This window comes from Myripristis murdjan, chromosome 17, assembly GCF_902150065.1.
Source record: "Myripristis murdjan chromosome 17, fMyrMur1.1, whole genome shotgun sequence".
Classification (NCBI taxonomy): domain Eukaryota; kingdom Metazoa; phylum Chordata; class Actinopteri; order Holocentriformes; family Holocentridae; genus Myripristis; species Myripristis murdjan.
Window position 1 is genome coordinate 2,432,103 of NC_043996.1, and position 21,890 is coordinate 2,453,992.

Consider the following 21,890-nt stretch of genomic DNA (forward strand, 5'->3'; position numbering starts at 1 on the left):
AAACCAGATACTTGCATATGGTGATTATCTGTATTAGGTAAACATTTTGGTCTGCAGACCTTTCTCAAGAAATGACAGGATACAATGACAGCATTAAATATGTATGAATCACATGAGTCTCAAGAAACTTAAACATGAGAAATCTAAAAGCTTTGAAAAAATGATATTTGTCTGGCTACTTCATAACTGAAAGCATTTTAAAACCTGATCTTTGTCCTCTATATTTGTAAGTCTACTTTGGATTTAATGCTGTCATTGTATCCTGTAATGCAGTGGTTCTAAAATTTTTGGTGTCAAGGACCACAAAATTAAAACACATAAGGCTGCAGTCCCATATTTGATGCGATGTAGTCTCAGGGACCTCCATCTGATGAGATTTAGTTATTCCATAACTGTCTCTGCTGTAGAATGAACAGTGAAGAGTGTGAGACCTATGAACAGAATAGCCATTCTTATACCTTCTCTCATTGTGCTACCTTCTAGTCAATGAAATGATAGTGAAATTCAAATATTCCCCACCTCAAGGACCACTTGTTGTAATGTCTTGTGAAAGGTCTGCAGACTGAAATGTTAACCTAATACATATAAAATCACCATACGCAAGTCTCCAGTTCTTTGTCTTTTTTATGATGCATTAGCCCCGCATGGAGAGTGCACCCGATGAAGCGCTGTAACACTCACTTTTTTGGAGGGGAAAATAGATTTAAGGGGAATTTATTAAAAATAAATCATTCAGCAATCTCTACAAAATGCTCTACCCAGCTCCCATGCTGCAGCTGTTTTATTTATGACCCAGTATGTAGTTGAAGAAACAACAAGCCTTAAAGTAAACTCCAGACCCAAATCTGTGTGAAGTCTGAAAAGTAGGGAGCCTGGTGGCAGGTGATGTCACCTCCTGTTTCTCCTCTGTGGGTAGTGACATCCACTGCCACCAAAGACCAGACAGCCTAATTTTCACCATTAGAGGTCAGGCTTGACACAGATTTGGGTTTGGATTTAAGTGACTCTTTAACTCTTCAGCAAAAACTGATTTGCTACTTAACCCAGATTCAAACCCAGGACCTTGCTATGAGGCGACAGTGTTAACCACTGAGCCACCATGTGGCCCCATCCTTCTTACATTTCTTTAAAGGCCCATACCAGTGATTTTGAATGTTTCACCCATTTACTACAATTTAGCCACATTTTACATTGCAACTAACCATTTTGCAAATCATGCAGACGTACTAAAGATTTCACAACATATAATCAAAATCTCACGATTTTCAAACTTGATTTTTTGGTTAAAACACCCTCCTTATAATGTTGTGGTGCATTCATAAACCACAGAACTGATACTTGGTTGTGTAAAGCAAAATCATCAAAACCCAACAGTGCTGCTGCTTTCAAGAAAACTAAAGTGGAGGACTTTATTGCGGTGATGGAATATTAGTGTGAAGAAAGTTTCTCAAAGTTAATTTTCATATCATAGTGGAATGAATGAGAGATGATATCGGACTTATAAAATACAACGCCATGCTTCGGGAAAGGATTAGTAGAAATGTGAAGTATGTTCATTTTGCAGATATTACGGTACAATAAATATGCCATATCCCTGGTATGGTCCTTGTGTTTAAATTGTTTCAACATTTGAACTGAAGAACCTTTAGTTATATCAGTGTTAACAACCTCTAGGTGATCAAAGCAGACGGCTGTTTTCTGTTGATTGCCAATGAGCCTCAGGATCACACATAACACTATTAAATTACCACCTGAGGGGCAAAGGATGGCACTGTCAGCAGGGGGATAGTAAAACTTCTCTCTCGAACATTTACACACACACACACACACACACACACACACACACACGCACACACACACACACACACATAAAGTTAATGACAAAAAAAAAAAAAAATTCTTAAAGTGTCTATCGCCTGTCTGTCTGCGTATGCACAAGAAACAGAATCCAGTCAGTACGTAAGTGAGATGACAGGAGAATTATAAAGACAGAGCGCTAAATAAATAAAGGAGGTGTGGAAAAGGTGTACATGAGACAAAGCAAATGAGAGATGACAAGAAAAAAATAAGTAGAGCGGGAGAGTGAGAGTCCCTAGGCTACTGGCTGTAATTACTCTCACTATTTAGAGCACTGTGAGATCTTAATTAGAGAAAGGTGATATTTCTGGTTCCCTGCTGTAATACAGGCTTTACAGTAGATGTGATTCACAGCTCTCTTTGACTGCCTCTGAAACCACAGAGCAGTGCTTTTGTTTGCTATATTAATACTGATATGCTATAAGCAACAGTATGTTTGCTAATGGTTTAGTTGTGTTAGCTCACAAGTAACATAAAGGACTATCTCAGTGATGCATATTTCGCATTATATCGGCAAAATATATATACTTCACATTTCTGCTAACATTTTTCCCAAAGCAAGCCGTTGTTTTCTAGAACCCCCATAGAATTTTTCCTGCCTTGTATCCAGCCACTGGTTTCCATTCATTCCACTATGATATTAAAATGAGCTTTCAGAGAAATCAAACTTTCTTCAAACCAGTATTCCATCACTGTAATAAAGTCATTCACATTAGATTTCGGAAATGCTGTTTTCAGGGATATTATGGATTTGCCCTGATGACGCCATCCACTGCTACAGATCCTAGCTGTTAAACACAATAACTTAAGCAGCGTTTATTCCATTTTTTTTTTTTTTTTAAATGCTGAGTACATTTTTCATTTTTTTGTATGGACATGCTCGGGGTGGTTGGCTCCAACACATACAGTCCAGTTCAGCCACTGAATCAAGAGCTTTCTTTGAGCGTTTTTGCTCAAATCTGACAAATTGGACCAATCTGACAAATTGGACCAATTATCTACTGCCATTACCCAGCACCTCTATACTCAACAGGGTTTCACCAATTTTTCCTATGTTGCAATTAGACCTAGCTGCTGGCTGTTATTTCACTTCCATTTGCTCTGTGCCAAAAACATGGTATGCACACAACACAGCAGTTTATCTGCCTGAAAAGTTATTGTAAAAAAACAAAAATAAAAACATAGCCTTCAAATTAAAGCAAACTAAAACAAATTTGACTATAAAGGAAATGCTGCATGTTTTGCATGCAACATGTATGTGCAATTGTTCAATGCTATTTTATGTGCATTGTTTCAGAGGTGAGAGTGGAAGGAAGGGAGGATAGAAGGAAAGAGAGACAGAAGGGAGGAAGATACATTTTGCAGAGGAAAGGAATAGATAAAAAGTCTGAAGTAAGGGGAAAAGAACTGATGGAAGGGAAGAATGAAAGGATAGAAAGGAAACAAAGGAACGTTTATGGTTAAGATTACCAGCATTAGGTTTCAGTTAGGGTAACAGCTGAGCCTTGATTTTAGGATTAAGACTAGGATTTAGATCAGATTATGGTAAGCATAAGCATAAGCACACAATGTTAGTTCAACTGAGAAGGCAAGGGAAAACAGAGTCAAGCAGGAAAGCCACAGAGTGGTAGGTCTTACTGTAGTGTAGTCATCTCAGTCAGCGAGGGCTGGGTGGCTTTCAGGTAGCTGGCACGGCGTGCCTGGATCTTGGGCGAGGGCTTCGGACTCCCATCCGAGTCTCCGCTGTCGTCCTCGGCCATGGCTTTCACGTAGCTCCCACTCCTCATCCTCCTACAAGGAATGTCATCGTCTTTGCCCAGCGGGGAGAAACCACTCCAGTCATCCTGAGGTACCTGGCGGTTGGGTGGAGGGGTCGAGGAAACACCATCAGGAAGATCCACAGACGAAAACAGGTCACCATGATGACCCCATCCACCCCAACTGCCATCTGAGTCCAAGCCACCACTCTGGCTAGCTAAACTGTCCTGATGGTACATGCAGTCTAGTCACACCACACCCCATGCAATACAATGCTTAGCAGCATGTACAGCAAGATACAGCATCCAGATACATAGACTAGACTGGTGGCTGGCTACGGCTGGTCCTCAGTCACATTTTTCACTCTCTTTCACTCACTCTCTCTCACACACAAACACATGGTGCTTTGGTACAATCTGTTAGCCAATTAGCATGGGGAACAGTTATGTGTATGGTGTTGCATGGTTATGCTTGAAATTCCTCTCTGGCAAATTAATACATCTGTTTCCCAGGAGTTACCTGAGTTCACTGGGACATCCAGTAAGCACATGAACTGAGCACGCATATCCCGAAGGGTAGAAGCAGCTTGAATAATATTGTACAATCGGTTCTAAGATCACTGGAACTAAACAAGGAGACCTGGGTTCTTCTTCTGATCAATAAATATTAAGGTTATCTCAGAGTATTGTGGGTCTTTCAGAGCCATCAGGGAAAGGGCATGCACCTCCTGCATGTAAAAGCAACCACTATTCCCAGTCCTTTATCCCCTCTGCTGTCCAGTTGCTTAGTATGTGCATAATATTCACTGCTATGTATTACACAGGTTACACATAACTGCTCTCCCTTGAATGTTTTTGTGTGTATTGTATATGTATTGTTTTGTGTTGCCATGAACTGTCATATTCAATTGCCCATTAAGAGATTAATGAAGTTGTCTTGAATGTTGAATGCATGCATGTGTCCATACATGCCTAACCTGATATACAATGAGTGGAAGGTCTGTTTGTGCATGTAAAAATGCATGTAATTGCAACTGCAATCATGTAGATGATCCTACCCGGTAAATAGAATAATTTTAGTAATTTATGTCTTGGTAATTATTCAGGTATGAAATCAAAGCCATGTGTGTTCTACCTGAAACTACTGCTGTTTTCCTTCCTAAAATTATTAATGCCACTGGAGATTGTGCCAGTCTATGGCACTGTGCTGTTTATTCCAGTGAAAACAAAGACCTCCCATGTGTTGTGACAGACTGTGGGATGGGTAGACCTTAGGCGCTAGGGCTAATTGGTTACATTAAAATTATTTGAGCATCACTGGCTGTCCTAGGGGGTTTGGTCATTTAAACAAAGCTTACTGCGTGTTCAGTATCTAACAGAAGTGGAAATAAGTGCAATATTTTACTCAGTTTGAAACACCGCTACTTCAGCTAAGTGTTCATTAAGTAAAATCAAGAGCGCTTCTCTAGAAAACTGCTTGTGTAAATTAATGAATTTATGATTTTGGACTCTTGGGTCATTGAAAATAAAATGGAGGATATTGTTTGGAGGATAGTTCTTTTTTTGGCTCATATAAACACAGCTTTAGTATCTGCTATTGGAAACACAGAAATGGAGCTCCAAAGGACTTTCTTTCTTCCCCTGTTTTAAAGGTGTTACATCAGGGCATTGTTGTCAAATGAACTGTGATGCCATTATAATTCCACTAATTCATTAATTACCACTTGCTTCCTGTTGCAAAGAGGATGTCATAAACAGAAAGGTTTTGGTTGCCTCTTCTTGTTTTGTGCTGTATGGCAGTGTCTTTAGTGTCATAATCAGTGTTGGGTCAGTTACTCAAAAAGTAATCAAGTGCCTCATTACTTTCTGCAAATTGTAATTATCTTACTCTATTAATTTCTCTGTCCAAAAAATAATTATGTTACTAATGCATTGCTTGCAAACTTAGATCAGCCCTTAACAGAAGCCAGAAGAATATACGACTGGACCCCAAATCATAAAAGTACCGATCTAGGGTCTCTGCATTCATGATATATTCGATATAAAAATCTGTTCCTGGACCAGCAGGCAGGAGGCAGACTTGTCAGGACAAACCTTCACCGGATTAGGCTGACACTTGAGCTTAAATAATAGTATATTATCCCCACTGTGTCTGTCAAAAAATAACATAATTGGGAGGAGCCAGTGGATTCTGCCAGGTTTTGGATGATCTTGAAAGGTTTCCTTAACTACCCACCCAGCACTGCCACCACATCCTCAGGTGTTCATTGGTCCAACCTGCTGCACTAGACGACATCAAAATGCAGCTGAGTGCTACTTGATCTTTGTTGACTGTTGTTTTTGTTTTGATTATGACTTTACTCCTTTATTTCATGCATTTTTGACATTGTACTTATTTTATTCATTTTTAACTGTACAGCCCTTTGGTCAACTTGGGTTGTTTTTAAATGTGCTTTATAAATAAATTTGATTGATTGATTGATTGATTGATTGAAAAAACAAAAAACAAATGAAAAAAAAAAAAAAAAGTAGGCTACCTGCTTCTCAAAGTCTAGATGGTGGCCAAGGAAGGCTGGTCCCTTGTTAGAAAGGCTATGTAGGCTTTGCCTTTGAAACACCCAAGCAAGATCAAATGTGTGCGTCATGTGCATCGCTAGAAATATCAGTGTTGACATCATGCTGTCATACCTGCAGAGCGCGATGGAGATGACACTCTTGGCTTTGAGGAGATGGAGGAGGAATATAGACTAACGTTACACAATAGAATGCATTCACGCTTACATTTAAGGACGTATTCCACTGGTGCAGCACTAATATCATTATCTTTTTAACCGGCTTCCGCTTCCTATCTATGCCCAGGATTGTGGGACACATATGGCTGGGAAGGATTTACATCTTATGCATCTTTGGAAAACCACCGCATGAAGATTGCATTTCTTGGCTGCATTCAAAGGATCCTTCCATATGGAACAACAGCCTTCGATGACGCTGCAGTGCGGAAACGCTGCCGACTTCGGCTGCAGCCTAGAATCTGAGAAGCAGCTACTGTAGCAGCTGGGGGGGGTGTCTTATCTTTTCACCAATGGTCCCTTTTGTTTGTGGTAATTGTGCGCACCAATTCATGTGCAAATGATTTGATCTTAAAATACTTCGCATAGCACCTTCAGATGTGTACAGACACGGTGAAACAAACAGGCCTTTTAAGTTATGAGCACCCCTTTGACTGGCTTTTGACTGTTTTTTCTGAAGGCACATGTTGCAAAGTAAACTTGCTTGAGGATTTTCAGCGACTGCATCTGTGCACAGAGCTGATCCTTCTTTGATCTTCTCGTTTACAAATCCCAAGCCAGTGTCAACTCGCTTTCACTGTCACCATGAGGTAATTTTCATATTTTTCCCCTGCGTGAAAGGAAATCGCAGACGGAGGCAACGCAAAGGAGCAGAAAGTGAAAAGCCACGTTCAGAGTTAGAGCAGGTCACCGAGAGAAGCAGAAATAAAAATGAAATGAGCTCTGAGTGTGAGGTAGAATAAGACAGAGACGGTAAGAAAGAGAGACAGACACCGGGAGAATTCCACTGCTACTCTGACTAATTATATATGAATCACCAAGGGAGACTGAACAGATCTGCTGGGCTTGACGCGTTCGTGTATGTGTGTGTGTGTGTGAGTGTGTGTGACGTCAAACAGACACAAATGAGCAGGTTGGCTATAAAAAGAGAGTGCGGGGAAAAGACCAGCTGCAGTGGCATCAGCAGCGCCTCTCACCCACGCATAGGCCTCGCTTTCACTGCAGCTCTACAACAATTTCGATGCAAGGAAAGAGGAACATTTTTTTTAGCGTTGTGTAACGTTAAGGCAGTAATTGGTGTATTAGACTGTCTGAGTCGCCTTGATACAGGCTGTTTGACAGAGCACTGATGTATAATTTCCTAAGTCTAAATTTAACCCTTGGCAGAGGATTGGCTTTAACCCAAGAAGGTTAGAAAGGGATCTTAAGCTGCATGTATGTGTGTGTGTGCACCACACTGCTGGAAATACTAGAGATCTGGATACAATGCTTTCATACAAGCAATGCCGGATCTGTCCACTCAGAAAGACCTTTAAATAATAATGACATTGAAATCTAGTCTTACACATACTTACACAGTATGTTCAAAGCATTGACTATATATCTGGAACTGCAGCTAGCAGACTGTTTCCTTGGAGACTCTCGGGTGCAGTGACAGCCGATAGCGAGAAACCAGCAGCCAGCAGCCAGCAGCTCTCCTGTTGTGGTGTTTTGGATTAAATAAGTTGCAGCATGAGCAAATGTGAGGGGGGGGGGCAGGGACCGCTTTAACATGTTGCCGTGACAAAGCTTATACAGTGGGGGAAAAAAGTTCTCGGACACTCCATGCATTTGTGAAATATTGCATTAAGAATCACTCTTAGGTCTTCAAGTGCAATTTCTTTTAGTACAGTCACAGCCAAAATACTAAACAAATCCTAAAAAAGCCATTAAAAAACTTCAAATTGATTGGTTCCATAAAAATACATAAGAAATTTTGAGTATTGGGTCATTTTGGTACCAGTGATGAAGGTCGTTCTTTTTATTAAAAGACATTTTTGTTGCCAAGCTTCGTGTCTATATAAAGCCAGCACATCTGAAAGTTCTTCAGACACAAAAATGGCTAAAACAAGGAACCTAACGCAGGAAACACGCCTGAAGATAAAGATTCTCAGCCAGGAAGGGTCCAGCTGCCGCCAGATAGCCAGGAAGTGCAGATGCAGTCCTTCAGCAGTTGGATACACTCTGCAGAAATACAGACGAACCAACAGCTTGGAAGACAAACCAAGATCTGGGCGTCCAAGGGTTTCTTCAGCAAGAAATGACCACATCCTGATCCGCATGTGCAGGCAAAACCGCCGAATGACATCACAGGAGCTTCAGCAGCAGTGGTCAAACCAAACTGGTGTCCAGTGTTCCACCTGCACTGTACGTGGCCGACTTTTAGATCATGGCTTAAGATCCTACAAGGCTATCAAGAAGCCCCTGATCAATGAGAGACAGAGGTCAGCCCGGCGTCGTCGGGCCCAGGCACACAAGAACTGGACAGCCAGGAACTGCAAGAAGATTCTGTGGTCAGAAGAATTTGTCAAGAATTTAGTTTTGTTAGTTTTTCTTGTAAACAATAAACAAAAAAAAATATCATTTGTATTTGTTTGTATCTGTCTAATGCAGCCACACCTTTTGAAACACAATAAAGATTTTTCCACAAATATTTCATGATAATATTTGAGATTGTGTAAAATTTTAAAGGTGTCTGAAAACTTTTTTCCACCTGACACCGACTGTGATGTGCTGGTTGACCTCTGTAAACTGCAGACATCTTGGTCTGTCCACTCAACTTTAAACTTGGCAGGTGTGTTGCTGAGGACTCTCTGCACTGATGTGGCCAGTAGGACTACTTATGGTTCAAAAGTGGCAAATCGATTTTATTATGTTATTCTTAATGTGATGTTGACCGACAGTGAAAGGCGGAACTCCAATATGAGAGCTATCACCCGCAGATCATTATTATTATTATTATTATTTATTTTAATTTATAGGCCTTCTGCAATAAAAATGCATGGTCACAAGTGTCATTGTGTAAAAGATATAACTGCTTAGACCTACATGAATTCCCAGTCCTTGTTCCCTAGATGCGATCAAGTTACTATAGGAATGCTACACTGATATTACAGGCAACTGTGTGAATGTGCACATCTGTGGAGATTCATGACTAAAACTGTTTTGTCACAGTAGCATAAAGCCGTGTGTACACATCGTTGTGTTTTATAAAACTTGGTCACTGAGGATTTGCCGGCATATTGTGCACGAGCCTCTTCTCCACTTCCACAATTAACCAGAGACGTATGAAGACACAAGCTCAACCAGCTGTTTTCATATCAGTTCACCGCCCGCTCCACGTCTTTACACCTGTCAATCAAACAAACAGGAAATAAGAAGGGCCGTTTCAGCGATTGTGTTGTGTTCTCCAACCACAGCAGCTGTCATGACACACGGCTCTGTGACTCTCTGCCGTCCATGTGATGACCTCATCACATGTGATGACCTCATCACATGGACCTGAAGCAGCCAGTGCTCAGAAATCTATCAATGATTAGTTTGAAGCGCTCAACTCTAAACCCACATTGTGGCACAACTAATAAAATGAGTCAGGCAGGCTCTGGCTTGACGCTGGTTTGAGAAGCAGGGGTGGACAGCCAGTTTTGTTAATCGTACACTATATCCTGTTTTGCTTGTTTGGGACATATTGTATTTCAGTTTTTGCTTATTTCCTCCTAGTTCGAGGGTGTTATTGTTTATTATTTTGACCTTAGTCCACCCCAAAGTCATAAGTCATCACTTGAAGTCTCATCACCTTAATAATTGTAAATACAGCCATCCTTGTGAATAAATACACAGTTCCTTGCTACGACTGTGTTGAACATTTTGTCTCCAGGTTTGGGGGCTGAGGAGGAGGATGCACACTCCTGTAGTGTCCTGCTTGGCCCTGCACGGGGCAGAACACCTTTGAGACTCATCTTGCAGCACCCACAGTTACATAACCCACGGTGAGACATACACATTTTTCTAACTTTTGAGAGGAAAGCCTTGGGTAGAAAACTGTGTAGTAAGTCCCCCTGTTTTCCCATTAACTATTGCTAACTACTAGTATTTTAATTATGCAACACAGCTGGTAGGTTCATTAGCAAGCGAAGTGTCTTGTTTAGTTTCAGAACGCTATCACTTCTACAGCAAAATTCTCTTTTCATGGAGAAATCCCTGTTATGTATTTGAAACAGTTCAAATGGAAATTTCGCCTTGCTTCAAAAGATGCTCCAAAAAAAAAAAAAAAATTAAATAAATAAATAAATAAATGTGTGTATATATATATATATATATATATATATATATATATATATATTTAAAATAAATATATTTAATCATGAATCAAACTGACAGAATTCCTCCAAAATCAGACCAACAAGTATCACTTTGGTCTTAAACACACGGGTGCCACCAGCACTGGGCCTCCGGGCTTTATCCATGTTTTTGACTAGCCCTAGATTTTTTTTTTTTTTTTACAAAAGAAAAATGCCATGATATTCATTCATTCATTTTCCAAACTGCTTATCCTTGTAAGGGTCGCAGGGGGGGCCGGAGCCTATCCCAGCGCTCATTGGGCAGAAGGCAGGGGAAACACCCTGGACAGGTCGCCAGTCCATCGCAGGGCAGACAGACAAACCAGCACATTAACACCTAGGGGCAATTAAGTATGTCCAGTTCACCTGACCTGCATGTCTCTGGACTGCAGGAGGAAAGTGGAGCTCCCAGCAGAAACCCACACACACATGGAGCATGCAAACTCCACACACAAAGGACCCTGGCTGGCCAGCTGGGAATTGAACCCAGGGCCTTCTCGCTGTGAGGTGACACACTAATCACTGCACTACCTAGAATATGAGGTTATGAAATTCCATTCATAACCAAAAACCTCCATACCACCGCTGCAGATGTGGATGTGGAAACAAGATGGGGCTTGGTCGAGGTATCCCTTTCCCCACGACTACTATGATGGTTGACCTTGAATTAATAATGGGCTCCAATCAATTTCTGATGACTTAACATGTTACTGGGACTGAATGTGGATAAAACTAATTTTACCAGACAGGTACAGGTCAACTTAACCCATTTACTAGGGTAACATTAGCGTTTATAGTTTATTAGATACCTAGATAGATCCCAAACTGGGAAATGCTTATGTTACAACAGCATCAATAGAAAAATAAAAATAAAAATAAGCAGAATTATATACAATAAAGACTATATATATATATATATATATATATACAGTAAGGACTAACCTAAGAATATAAGATATGAGATGTGAAATATACAGATGGTAATAAATAAATATGAAATCTACAGATGGTATGGAACAGAGTTAGCATGAAAGACCTAGTTAGTTGCTGCAGTATTTATCAGTGCAGTGTAACATGAACCACCAAAAGATAAGATAAAATCTAAGATAAGATAATTGAGAGCAAATTTAAACACATTACTAGGAGAGAACAGGCTCATGTCACTGGATGGGCACGTCACCCTGGCTAAAATGATATTAGCGCCTGGATATCAGCCAGCTAGCTGATACTAAGTGCTGCAACATGTAGCAGTGCAGTGTATGTTATTACTGTGTTATTACTATGGGTTTGCCTCATTCCGAACGGTATGAATGGATTTGTATGAAACTTGGTGAAAAGGTGAGTTATGGGCCAAAGTGGGCATGGCAGTGGCCGAGGCCTCTCATAAGCACGAGAGGTGCCTTTCATTTCTGGCAAATATTTGGCAGACACATGTGGAAATAACATATCTTGATATTTGCATAGTGTTGTTGGAGGTACTGCATACATTCTATTGTGTGATTTGGAGTTAAAGGTTGTTGTGTGTGTGAGTGTGTGTGTCTCTCTCACTTCCAACTAGTAAACCCTAATGTAGTCAAATCTTGGTGACGCCCTGCTTTAATGTATTTGAGAATATAGTTTAATTACAGTTGTCCCTCGCTATAACAATTTTTAGTGCAATTTTGCATGCTTTTTTTTTTTTTTTTTTTTTACAGCGCATTGTGTTCTGCGTCCTGATTGGCTAAGGGAGAACCCGCACATTGTGTTCTGCGTCCTGATTGGCTAAGGGACTGTAGACCATTGTCAGTCAATCTCCTCCGTGCCGTGTCTCCTGTACAGTACAGAATGCGTTCATTCTATAATACTGGACTTATTTTTCTACCAAGGTTTGAACTTTGAGAGTTTAAACAAGAGAGAAAAGTGAGAAAATGTTAATGCCTGTCTGAGAAAAGTGTATAAAGTGTGTAGTGAGGGGTTTTACAGCCTTAAAACATCTAGAATAATTGTAAAAAATAAAGCTGACTACTTCGCGGATTTCTCCTATTGTGGGTTATTTTTAGAACGTAACTCCCGCGATAAACAAGGGACCAGTGTATATCAAATAATCTGCTGGAATAGACAGGAGTAAACCAGAAACAGGCCAGGACGACATCAATGTCAGCTCCCTATGTCTGCCAAATGTATTCAAGCATAATTTTCTGTCAAACTGCTAGCATGGCTACAGTATATATTTTTTTTATGTCTGTAATGCCTTTTTTAATTGTCAGTTGACAAATGAGTCATACTGCTGTTTGCTGAGCGCCTGAAAGAGGGAAACAGACAGAGAGAGAGAGAAAGAGGAGAGAGCAAATGTGAAAGAACTCTAAGTCACCCAATTATTTCTTCGTCTCCTGCCCACACATGTCCACTGCACCCGGAAATACGTAACATTTAATGATCCATGTCGCTCAGCTAGGGTCAGAGATGACATATTGATGCACATTATAAAACGCTGTACCAATTATCCCTAATGAATATCATATTACCTACAAAGAACAGAAAATCAACAATCAAAGCAGGATTGAGATTCCACTCAGCAACAAGGAGCAAGTATTTGTTATACAATCAGTAATTTCAAATTTGTGATTTTAGTGTTAGTGTGAACATGTGCACTCTCTCTCAAACATTCACGCTGGCTCTCTTTCTCTCTCTCTCTGTCACACAGACGCGCACAGACACACACACACACACACACACACACACACATTACACACTAGATCATGCAGCACAGCACAGCACAGCACGGTCAAGCAATAATAGCACTACACAGCCAGTGTTGGGGAGGCTACTCTGAAAATTCAGTTTCCCAGCAACCATTTATTTCACACCGGAAGAAACTGAAATACAGCAAAGCCTCTCAAGAAAAAAAATGTTATTTGTTGGCTAAACTTAAACAAAAAAAAAAAAAAAAAAAAAAAAAAAAAGCAGCAGTAGTTTGTAGTAGCAGAAGTAGAGAAAGTTGAAAAAAAAAAACTTTTCTGCATCTGTAATACCAAATGACATGATTACATGTGAACAAATAGTGCATTTTATTTGAAATAAAGAAAAAAAATCTTTACTACGTTTATAATGGTTTCATCACAGGAAGCTGCTGCCTTTCTGTCAGATATAATCACTTCTGCATTCACACCAGGCGGTTCAGAAGCGAGATGGTCCAAAATTTCCTGTTTTTTTTTGTCACTTGGTTTTCAGTGTATGCCGTTTTCATATCTTTGGCACAGCTTGAAACATGTTATCTTCCTTTATTGGAGCATCTTTGTTTTCACTTAGTCTGGTCCTGAAGCTAGTTAACTTTAGTTAACTTTATGTTATATCAAAGAAAAAAATGTGCAGCTGCCTTCCTTTCTTTTATGGCCAAAATATTTGAACAACTGCAATGAACCAAATACTATTAAAATTTGAATTTTAGTTGGACGACAAGTGAGTTGCCTCAAAATATGCTTTAAGAAGTTTAGTGAAACTCCCCAACACTGAACACAATACAGCACCACAAAAGGACAATACAGCACTGAACCACAACCAATCAATAAGGGAAATAGAAAGAAAAACCAGGAAATCTGATTGAGAAGCAGAAAGGGAAACTACTAAATTAAAAATGACGTCTACAAACAGGAAAGGATGCCGGTCTTCATGAATTCAAACCAAACTAATGTTGTTACCTAGCATTCAGAGAGTAAGGCTGCTACTGGCTCTGCACTTACTTCTCTCTTCAACTCAAAAGGGAGAAAGGAGGAAGACGGAGGCTCTCCAAACCAAGAGGGAGTAAAGGGGTCGGGTAGGGGGTTGGGTGTGTAAAAAGCGTGTGGGTGAGTTGGGTTGGTGGAGGAAAGACAAGAGGGGAGGAAGAGTGGTGGAAGGAGAAGGGGGAGGTGGCGGTAGGATATTTGGGAGATGAGAGTAGTTGAGTGGAGGTGAGGAGCAATGTTCCCTCTAAGACTGTGGACACACTAGAAGACTTAGTAATATTTTGAAAATGTATATCACTCATAATAATGGATTTCACAGATTTTTTTTTTTTTTTTTAATCTTTCGGTAGTAAATGCAATAACTCTAGATCAAGACTAGGGAAGGACAGGGAATCACTAACATAACCATAGAGAGACTTTGTCACTGCGTAACCAATGAGTGAAAAATAATATCTATAGCGAGACAAAAATAGGTACTTAAACTTTAAAAGTTACTGTGACGCTGTAACCTTTCTTGTCTTTAGCTCTACTTCTGCTGGTCTTACTTCAATTCACCTACACAAAAATTTGTTTTCTTGGATTTGTTAGCTTGCTAACTAGCCAGCAGGTTAATTTTGCAATGTGAATACTAGTCATCATTGGTTGCGGCGTTTGTTAATAACGGAATCGCGTCAATGAGGGCAACGTGACTAGGCTTTATGTTAGATAGGCTATTAACTTACATTCCTCAGCATGAGCAACCCTAGGACCCTGTTTCTGTCAAACATGAATGGAACTGAACCTTTCTTAATGGCATTAGTAATACCTATGTTTACCCTCCTGTTAATGTCAAAATGGCTGCTGTGAAAAAGGTCTATAAGGCTGCATTATAACTTATTATACCATGGTCTGAGTGAATTCTAATTTCTGATTAGCAAAGCTTAACAGCCTCTCTGCCTCACCTCACATTGGTGTCATTAGCTACTGGCAATCTGTTCCTATGTAAACAGGGCTTGCTCAGGACCCTGCACATTTTGTAAATAACAATCATAATTGATATTGTCACGACAGCTTGGATTAGTCTGTGTGTCAGTCAGTGTGGTTAAGATTTAACTTTTGATCTCACTATTGAACAACATAATCTTTGCTTACCCTTGGTCCCGACCATGTTTCTGATCTAGACCCCCCCCACCAATGATTGCCAGGATGGAAAAACCTGGTTGTAATCAGTCTGATAATCCTCTAGTGTGTCCCAATGCTTACGCAGTGATGCCCAGCCATATGCTATGAAGATCAGCAGTTGATTTCACTGCAACAACACAAAATACATTCATTTTTTTCCACCTCTCTGACTGAAGATGGCAGTGAATCAGAATGAAAACCTGCATGACTGCTGATTCTTCAGTGGCACAGGACTGGACACTACTGACTTCAAGGAAACATCGGTGGAAAGCAAACTGTGCAGAAGGGGGAGTCAACAGAGGGTAGGCGGGTGAATTAACTGGATTTGAATGGGGATTGAAAGGAATTATTTACCTGTAAGAAATGGCATGTGCGCTCCTGCTGCTGACTGCCCTTAGATTTGACTAGCGCTCTATCTAGGTTTAGGTTACCGGATCCTGCACCGGTTCGTGGCTGGCTGTGGCTGCTGTTGGTGTAGACCTCTCGGGCCCTGCTCACCGTTAGGCTTGATGACCATGCCCCTTTCTTCACCATGGACCCGTCCACCAGACCCAATGGCAGCAAGGGGCCGCCTACTCCGCCGCCGCCGCTGTTATTGCTGTTACCACTAACTGTCACACATGCCGACGTCGCTGCATACTTCACATCGTTGTTGCTCCGGGAGGCTTTGAGTGCAGTGTGGTGATGTGAATGGCCATGGTGTGTGTGGGTGTGTGTGTGTTCATTGATTGTCCCATAAGGGTCCATCAGAAAGTATTGTTGGGATTGCGAGGGTGGGAGACTGGGGAGGGGAGACTGGGGGTACTTGTCAGGGTTGTTGCCAGGATAGCGAGTCATTGTCATGCCAATGGGTGATGGGGACATGGAGGGTGTGGGTGAGGGTGGGGGGTGGTGGTGGTGGTGGGGGTGGTAGAGACACAGCTCCCGCTCTAGATTGTCATCTGAGCTCCAGTAGCCGGAGCCCGGTGCTGATGCCGAGCCGTGGAGCTGGTGGTGGTGGTGATGGCTGCGATGCTTGGGCTCCGCTGATCTACAGCGCTCTCGGCTCTTGCTGCGCTTCCGGTGGCGCACACCCACTGGTGGAGTTTCACCTTCTGGGCTGGCCCTTGAACCACCACCACCACCACCGGCTCCACCGCCGCCACCACCACCATTCACGCTCCCGTTACTGCCCCCCTTGGTGGACTGTGTGTGGTGTGGCCCTTCCAATGAATGTGACTTAGTGAAGAGTTTCTGGACTGAGTGGACCAGATGGCGAATCCTTCCTGGACTGTCGTTGTTGTTGTTGTTGGCCCCCATTCCCCCAGTGTGAGCAAGCATTCCACGTTTGTACTGCAATGTGTGGTAGCCATCTCTTGCAAATGATGACTGACGCTCAAAGGAATCCGCAAAGTTTGCAGGTACCCGGGTTGGCGTTTTACCTCCATAGCCTCCTCCTCCTCCTCCTCCCCCTCCTCCTCCTCCTACATACGGTACTACAGCCATACACTCGTCCTTCATATCAGCATGGTGGGATGAAGAGGTGGAGTGGCACCTCCTTGGGAAGGTTCCATACGGGACTACACTGTTGCTGTCCGATGGGTATGAGGTACGCTGAGCATTGTAGTAGGTCATCTCAGATGGATGTGGCATAGGAATGGGCACTGGCATGTCCATCTGGCTGATCAAATATGGCTTACGGTCAACATGGTGACCCAGTGGATCATATGATTGGTCGTAGGTGACCACATGGTGGTGGCTCCGGTTACTGGACAGGCCTTTCATGATAGAGGAAGGGATGGGTGGATGGAAAGAGGAATGATATGGATGAGAGATGTCAGACAGGCCCGTGGTCAGAGAAGGGCTGCAGAAGACTTTCCCTGAGACAAGAGCTGCAGACTCTGAAAAACAGGAAGGAAGAGGAGAAATAAGGGGTAGAAGAAGTTAAATTAGAGGGGAAACTATAAATAAGTCATCCAAAATTATGCAAAACTTATGCAATAATATCTCCCAAAGGGAGCATATAAATAGAGAATAAGATAGGGCCCGGGACTGACCCCTGAGGAACAGCACACTTAAGCTCTCGGTACTCAGAGGTCACATTAGTGTTGTAGACACATTGATCTCTTTCTGACATATAGGAGTTAAACCATGAGAGTGCTGCAAGACTGTTAACAGTTTTGGGGCTTTAAATAAACTCAAACTATGCTAACCCAATCAAACTGGACCAACAGTGTTAGCAGCTATGGTAAAATTTTGAACTGTAATGGCAGTCCCATCAGCCACTTCTTTCAATGGGCCCAAGGTCTTGTCCCATGCTTTCCTTATGGTTTGATGTTCTTCCTCTTCCCATAGTGGGAAGCAACCAAACATAAAGATCTGCTAAGATGTTCGATAGGGTTGGTAAACTCACAATGCACTGTGGGATGAGCAAGGCTTACAAAATGACAGTCAATCAGGAGGCTGCAACCCTAAGCAGTGATTAGTTACTTTATTATTACTTTTATTTTACCTATGAAGCCAACTTGTCATGGTTCTGTGTTTGGACTCTTTTGTTTTTGTTTTGACTTGTATTTTTGGACTTTGTTGACATGTGCTTTTGGACTTGTGGTGTTTGTGGACTTTTGTGGACTCAACTATTGTACATGCACTGTGGCAACACAGAAAATAGATTGAGCTGGCAGAAAAGAACGTACATTTTTCACTGTGTGTGTGTGTGTGTGCGCACGCATGCGTGTGTCTGGAAGCATCTCACCCACAACAGGAAAAGGCGGAACTTGACAGGACGTAGTGAGATTGACTAACCAACTATATCATTACTGAGCTTTAATTGTGTCATTACTGAGCTATTATCGGCTGGTGGGGCCCACAAATGGCTCAGGGGATGGCAGCTCTACCACCACAAGGCATTTAGTGCCTCAGGGGGTTGAAGGTTGTTCTAGATTGGGGCACAATGAACCCCCAAGTTTCAAGCTGCTTTCTAACAATACTGTAACATCATATGGGAAGAAGCAGAAGAATGGGATGGCAGAACTTTGAACTTTCACTCATTAGAAAAGCCAGCATCCAAAATGACAATGTCAAGGTTAGTTTTTGCCACTGATACATTGCTCTATTTATCATCACTTATTGGGTGAAAAACCAGCATGAAATTGCAAGAATCTGACATCTTTTCTATGCCAAGAGAAACCTTAATTTCTCCACCTCAAATGAGTAGTTTACTGGGTTTACCACCCCTTTAAAACAAACCACAGACAAATTAAAGCAGACATTGCTCACTTATTGAAAGTAGCGTTGATAAGTGTATATTAATATGAAGGTAACTAATATTTTTTAATTTTTAAAAAATTTGTAACGTTGATATCAGTACATTCAATGCCATGTTTCCTGCAAATCTACAAAACTACACTTGGTCTCAGTTTACCATTTTTATTTTGGCCTCATCAGACTAATATGTTCTGGCAATGAAGACTTCACTGGGGTATCATTTCAGCTCATATTTTGCTGAGACAGGCATCCAGCCAGAGGGAACATGCTACAGCAAAATATGAGCTAGTTCTTTCTCATGTGGCTAAGTCAATCCAACACATCTATTTTTATTTATTTATTTATGGTTTATTTGATTGGGACAGCTACGGTGCACATCAACGAACAGCTACCCAGTGCAAGCAGATAGTAATTTGCAACATCCATCCCCAGAAGGGCTTTTGTGAATATAAGACATTAAAGCAGTGAGGTTAGAAAACACAAAGAAAAAAACATGTAAGGTAAACTGAGTAAAGCAATATACAAGAAAGCACGCAAGTAGTAGCAAAGCTACAGAAAATTAGGACAGGACATAGTTGTGCACAGAGAGAAAAAAATAGACATGGGTACAGGTGTATTGGTGAATTAACCAGGATTTGGTAGCTCTCTTAAAAATGAAAAAGCTGCTTTTTGTCCACGATTTTCAAGGCCTGATTGCAAATACACTCTATGGGGCTGATTACTGACTGGCTGGCCTGGAACCAGGTAGTTAACCCAAGACAGATTAACAATACTTCTGAATTTAGAAACAGCAAAGCACATAAGATAAGAAATTTCTTATCATCGAAGGTTAGCCTTGATCGTTTTACAAATCTTTTTAGAATGACTTAGAGAATTTAAAATTACCTCAAAATACTACTTTAAAACTTGTTAAAACTCATTCTTTTTAATGGGAAAACAGATACATTTTGTTTTCTTAGTGTTTAGTGTCAAACAGGAGGTATCAAGCCAAGCTGATACTCTTTCTAAATTGTTGGTTAGCTTATGTGCAGCAATATCACAGGTTTTGCCAGACACATGCAGAACTACAGACATCTGAAGACCTATATCAGGGCATGTTTCTGGCCAGTCATTAATATACAAACTGAAAAGGATGGGACCCAAGAAAGTTCATTGGGGATTCCTGTTTTAGTTCTGGTGTTATTAATCACAACACATTGTTCATGACCATTTAAATATGAATTAAACCATAACAGTGACCATTCTGACAAGCTAAATCAAATCCAGGAACATTATGCCAACTACATTTGCTTTAGCAAATGACTGTTTTATGCTTTCTAATAGTAAACAAGTAGCTGACTCTGTGGAATGGTTCTGTCTGAAACTGAACTGTTAAGGATGCAGACAACGGTTTGTTTCCAAGTAATGTGGCAATTGTTCTGAGACAACCATCGGCACTTTATAGTGGGAGTGGACTAATTGGTCTGTAGTTGCTGATCTTTTCAGCATGCCCGGATTTTAAAATAAGGATTTAAATAAATAAGCATCCATCTGGAAATTGTCCAGTTTTGATTGAAAAATGAATAAGGTAAGTAAGAGACTGAACCAGAGTGCGGCTGTATTTTTCAGGAACACATAATCAAGGTAATATATCCTTACAGCAAGTGGTATTTTAATCATTAATAGCTTTCAAGATAATTGATCGGTCACCCTCCCTTATTTCAAATGAGTTGCCAACATCTGCAACATAAGTTCTAGCATTTCTATTAGCATTAATATGGGAGAACATCCCTGCCTTGAGGTTCATATTTGTGGATTACACTAGCCTTCAGTTTTGTTAAACTACTTCAATTATATTACCATTTCCTTTAGCCTGTGATAGGACTTGAGTGCAATTATTTGCATTTGAAATTCTTGAAGTTCTTTAACTACCCCATTTCTCAGCCCTTGGAATAACTGTAAGTCGGTATCATTTTGAGTTTTGAGGAAGATCTTTGGGGCTTTATGCTTCACTAACTTACAGTGTCACTTAACCAGAGGAGTTGTATTTTTCCCTGAGGGCTTTTGGTGTAGTTCAGTAAACTTGACAATAATATGACCAATGCTGGACATCAATTTATTGTAGCACTCATTTACTTGGTGGTGTTGTAGTATCTCATCCCAGCTAACTCTCATTAACTACTAACCATTTTTTCTTCTACAGTGCTTGTCCAACCACTTTATATTAAAATCTACAAAAACAAGCACCTCACAATTGTGTTTTAAGGTCTTAAACAACTCTCGAAGATTTTCATAGAATGCCGCAGCACAACCAGGATATTAAATTTGATGTAAATTTGATGGGACAGTGAAACATTCATACACTAGCATTCAACTGAGACACAGAAAGATTGGAGCTAGCTAGCTGAGTTCTGATCTCACGTTTGGTGTATGTCTCCTGCTAGCAGAACTAAAAGAGAAAGACACATTATGAAAATTGCCCATTTTGATGTGGTTTGAGTTGTTTGCCTTGGTGTGCACAAAAATACATGCAGATCTGGATTTCAGAACGGAACAGTAGATGGTAAAATGACCATGTCCAAGGTAACTGACGTGGAGTATGTTAGGGACGAGAGGGTTCCTAAGTTCATCCTGTTGGATCCTTGCTGAAGAAATGCAGGGTGCCAGAAATCCAAGCATGAGTGAGACACAGAGCAATGCAAAACAGGTGAGCAGCAGGTAGAGGCACACGTGTTGACTGTCTGATGCATGCTGGCTTTCTTGGTGTTCTTTCTGAGCATCATGCTTATGAATCTTTTGCTTCTTGCCCAGTAGATTGAGCAAAACGCATTGATTCCATGTTCATTCACGTAGGTAACAGCACTGTACAAAAAAACCCTTCTCTCTGACCTTATATAATAGAGTGGCTTCAGATCTAAGGCAAGCCTGGAAAAATGCTCTAGGGATCAGACTGCTAAATAGGCAGTTTCATTACAGATGAACAGCCATGGAGTACCACACTTTGTGTTTAAGGTCTGTGTGTGTGTGTGTGTGTGTGTGTGTGTGTGTGCGTGCGTGCGTGCGTGTCTTCTGTCCTACTTGGCCTGACCCATGACTGCTTAACACAACTTGACAGCTCCACTGGTAGAGGAGCTGCTAACAAGCTATGTGCTACAGTATCTCCCAGTCAGCTGAGATAAGCCACACACACACACACACACACACACACACACACACACACACACGTATATCTAAACC

At 41.1% G+C, this 21,890-nt stretch overlaps 1 protein-coding gene across 3 annotated transcripts in view; it reads right to left on the minus strand.

Annotated features, from left to right (window-relative positions):
• dlgap1a (discs, large (Drosophila) homolog-associated protein 1a) overlaps positions 1–21,890 on the minus strand; it is a 203,148-nt gene that overhangs the window by 75,649 nt on the left and 105,609 nt on the right. For all 3 annotated transcript variants that reach the window (XR_003929704.1, XR_003929703.1, XM_030074735.1), the window contains exons 3-4: positions 15,927–17,308; positions 3,496–3,710 (exon numbers count right to left, since the gene is read on the minus strand). Coding sequence is in view for 1 of the 3 variants with exons in the window: in XM_030074735.1 (XP_029930595.1) it covers positions 3,496–3,710; positions 15,927–17,192 (1,481 nt within the window). In the remaining 2 variants the exon portion in view is untranslated. The remainder of the gene's footprint in view (positions 1–3,495; positions 3,711–15,926; positions 17,309–21,890) is intronic.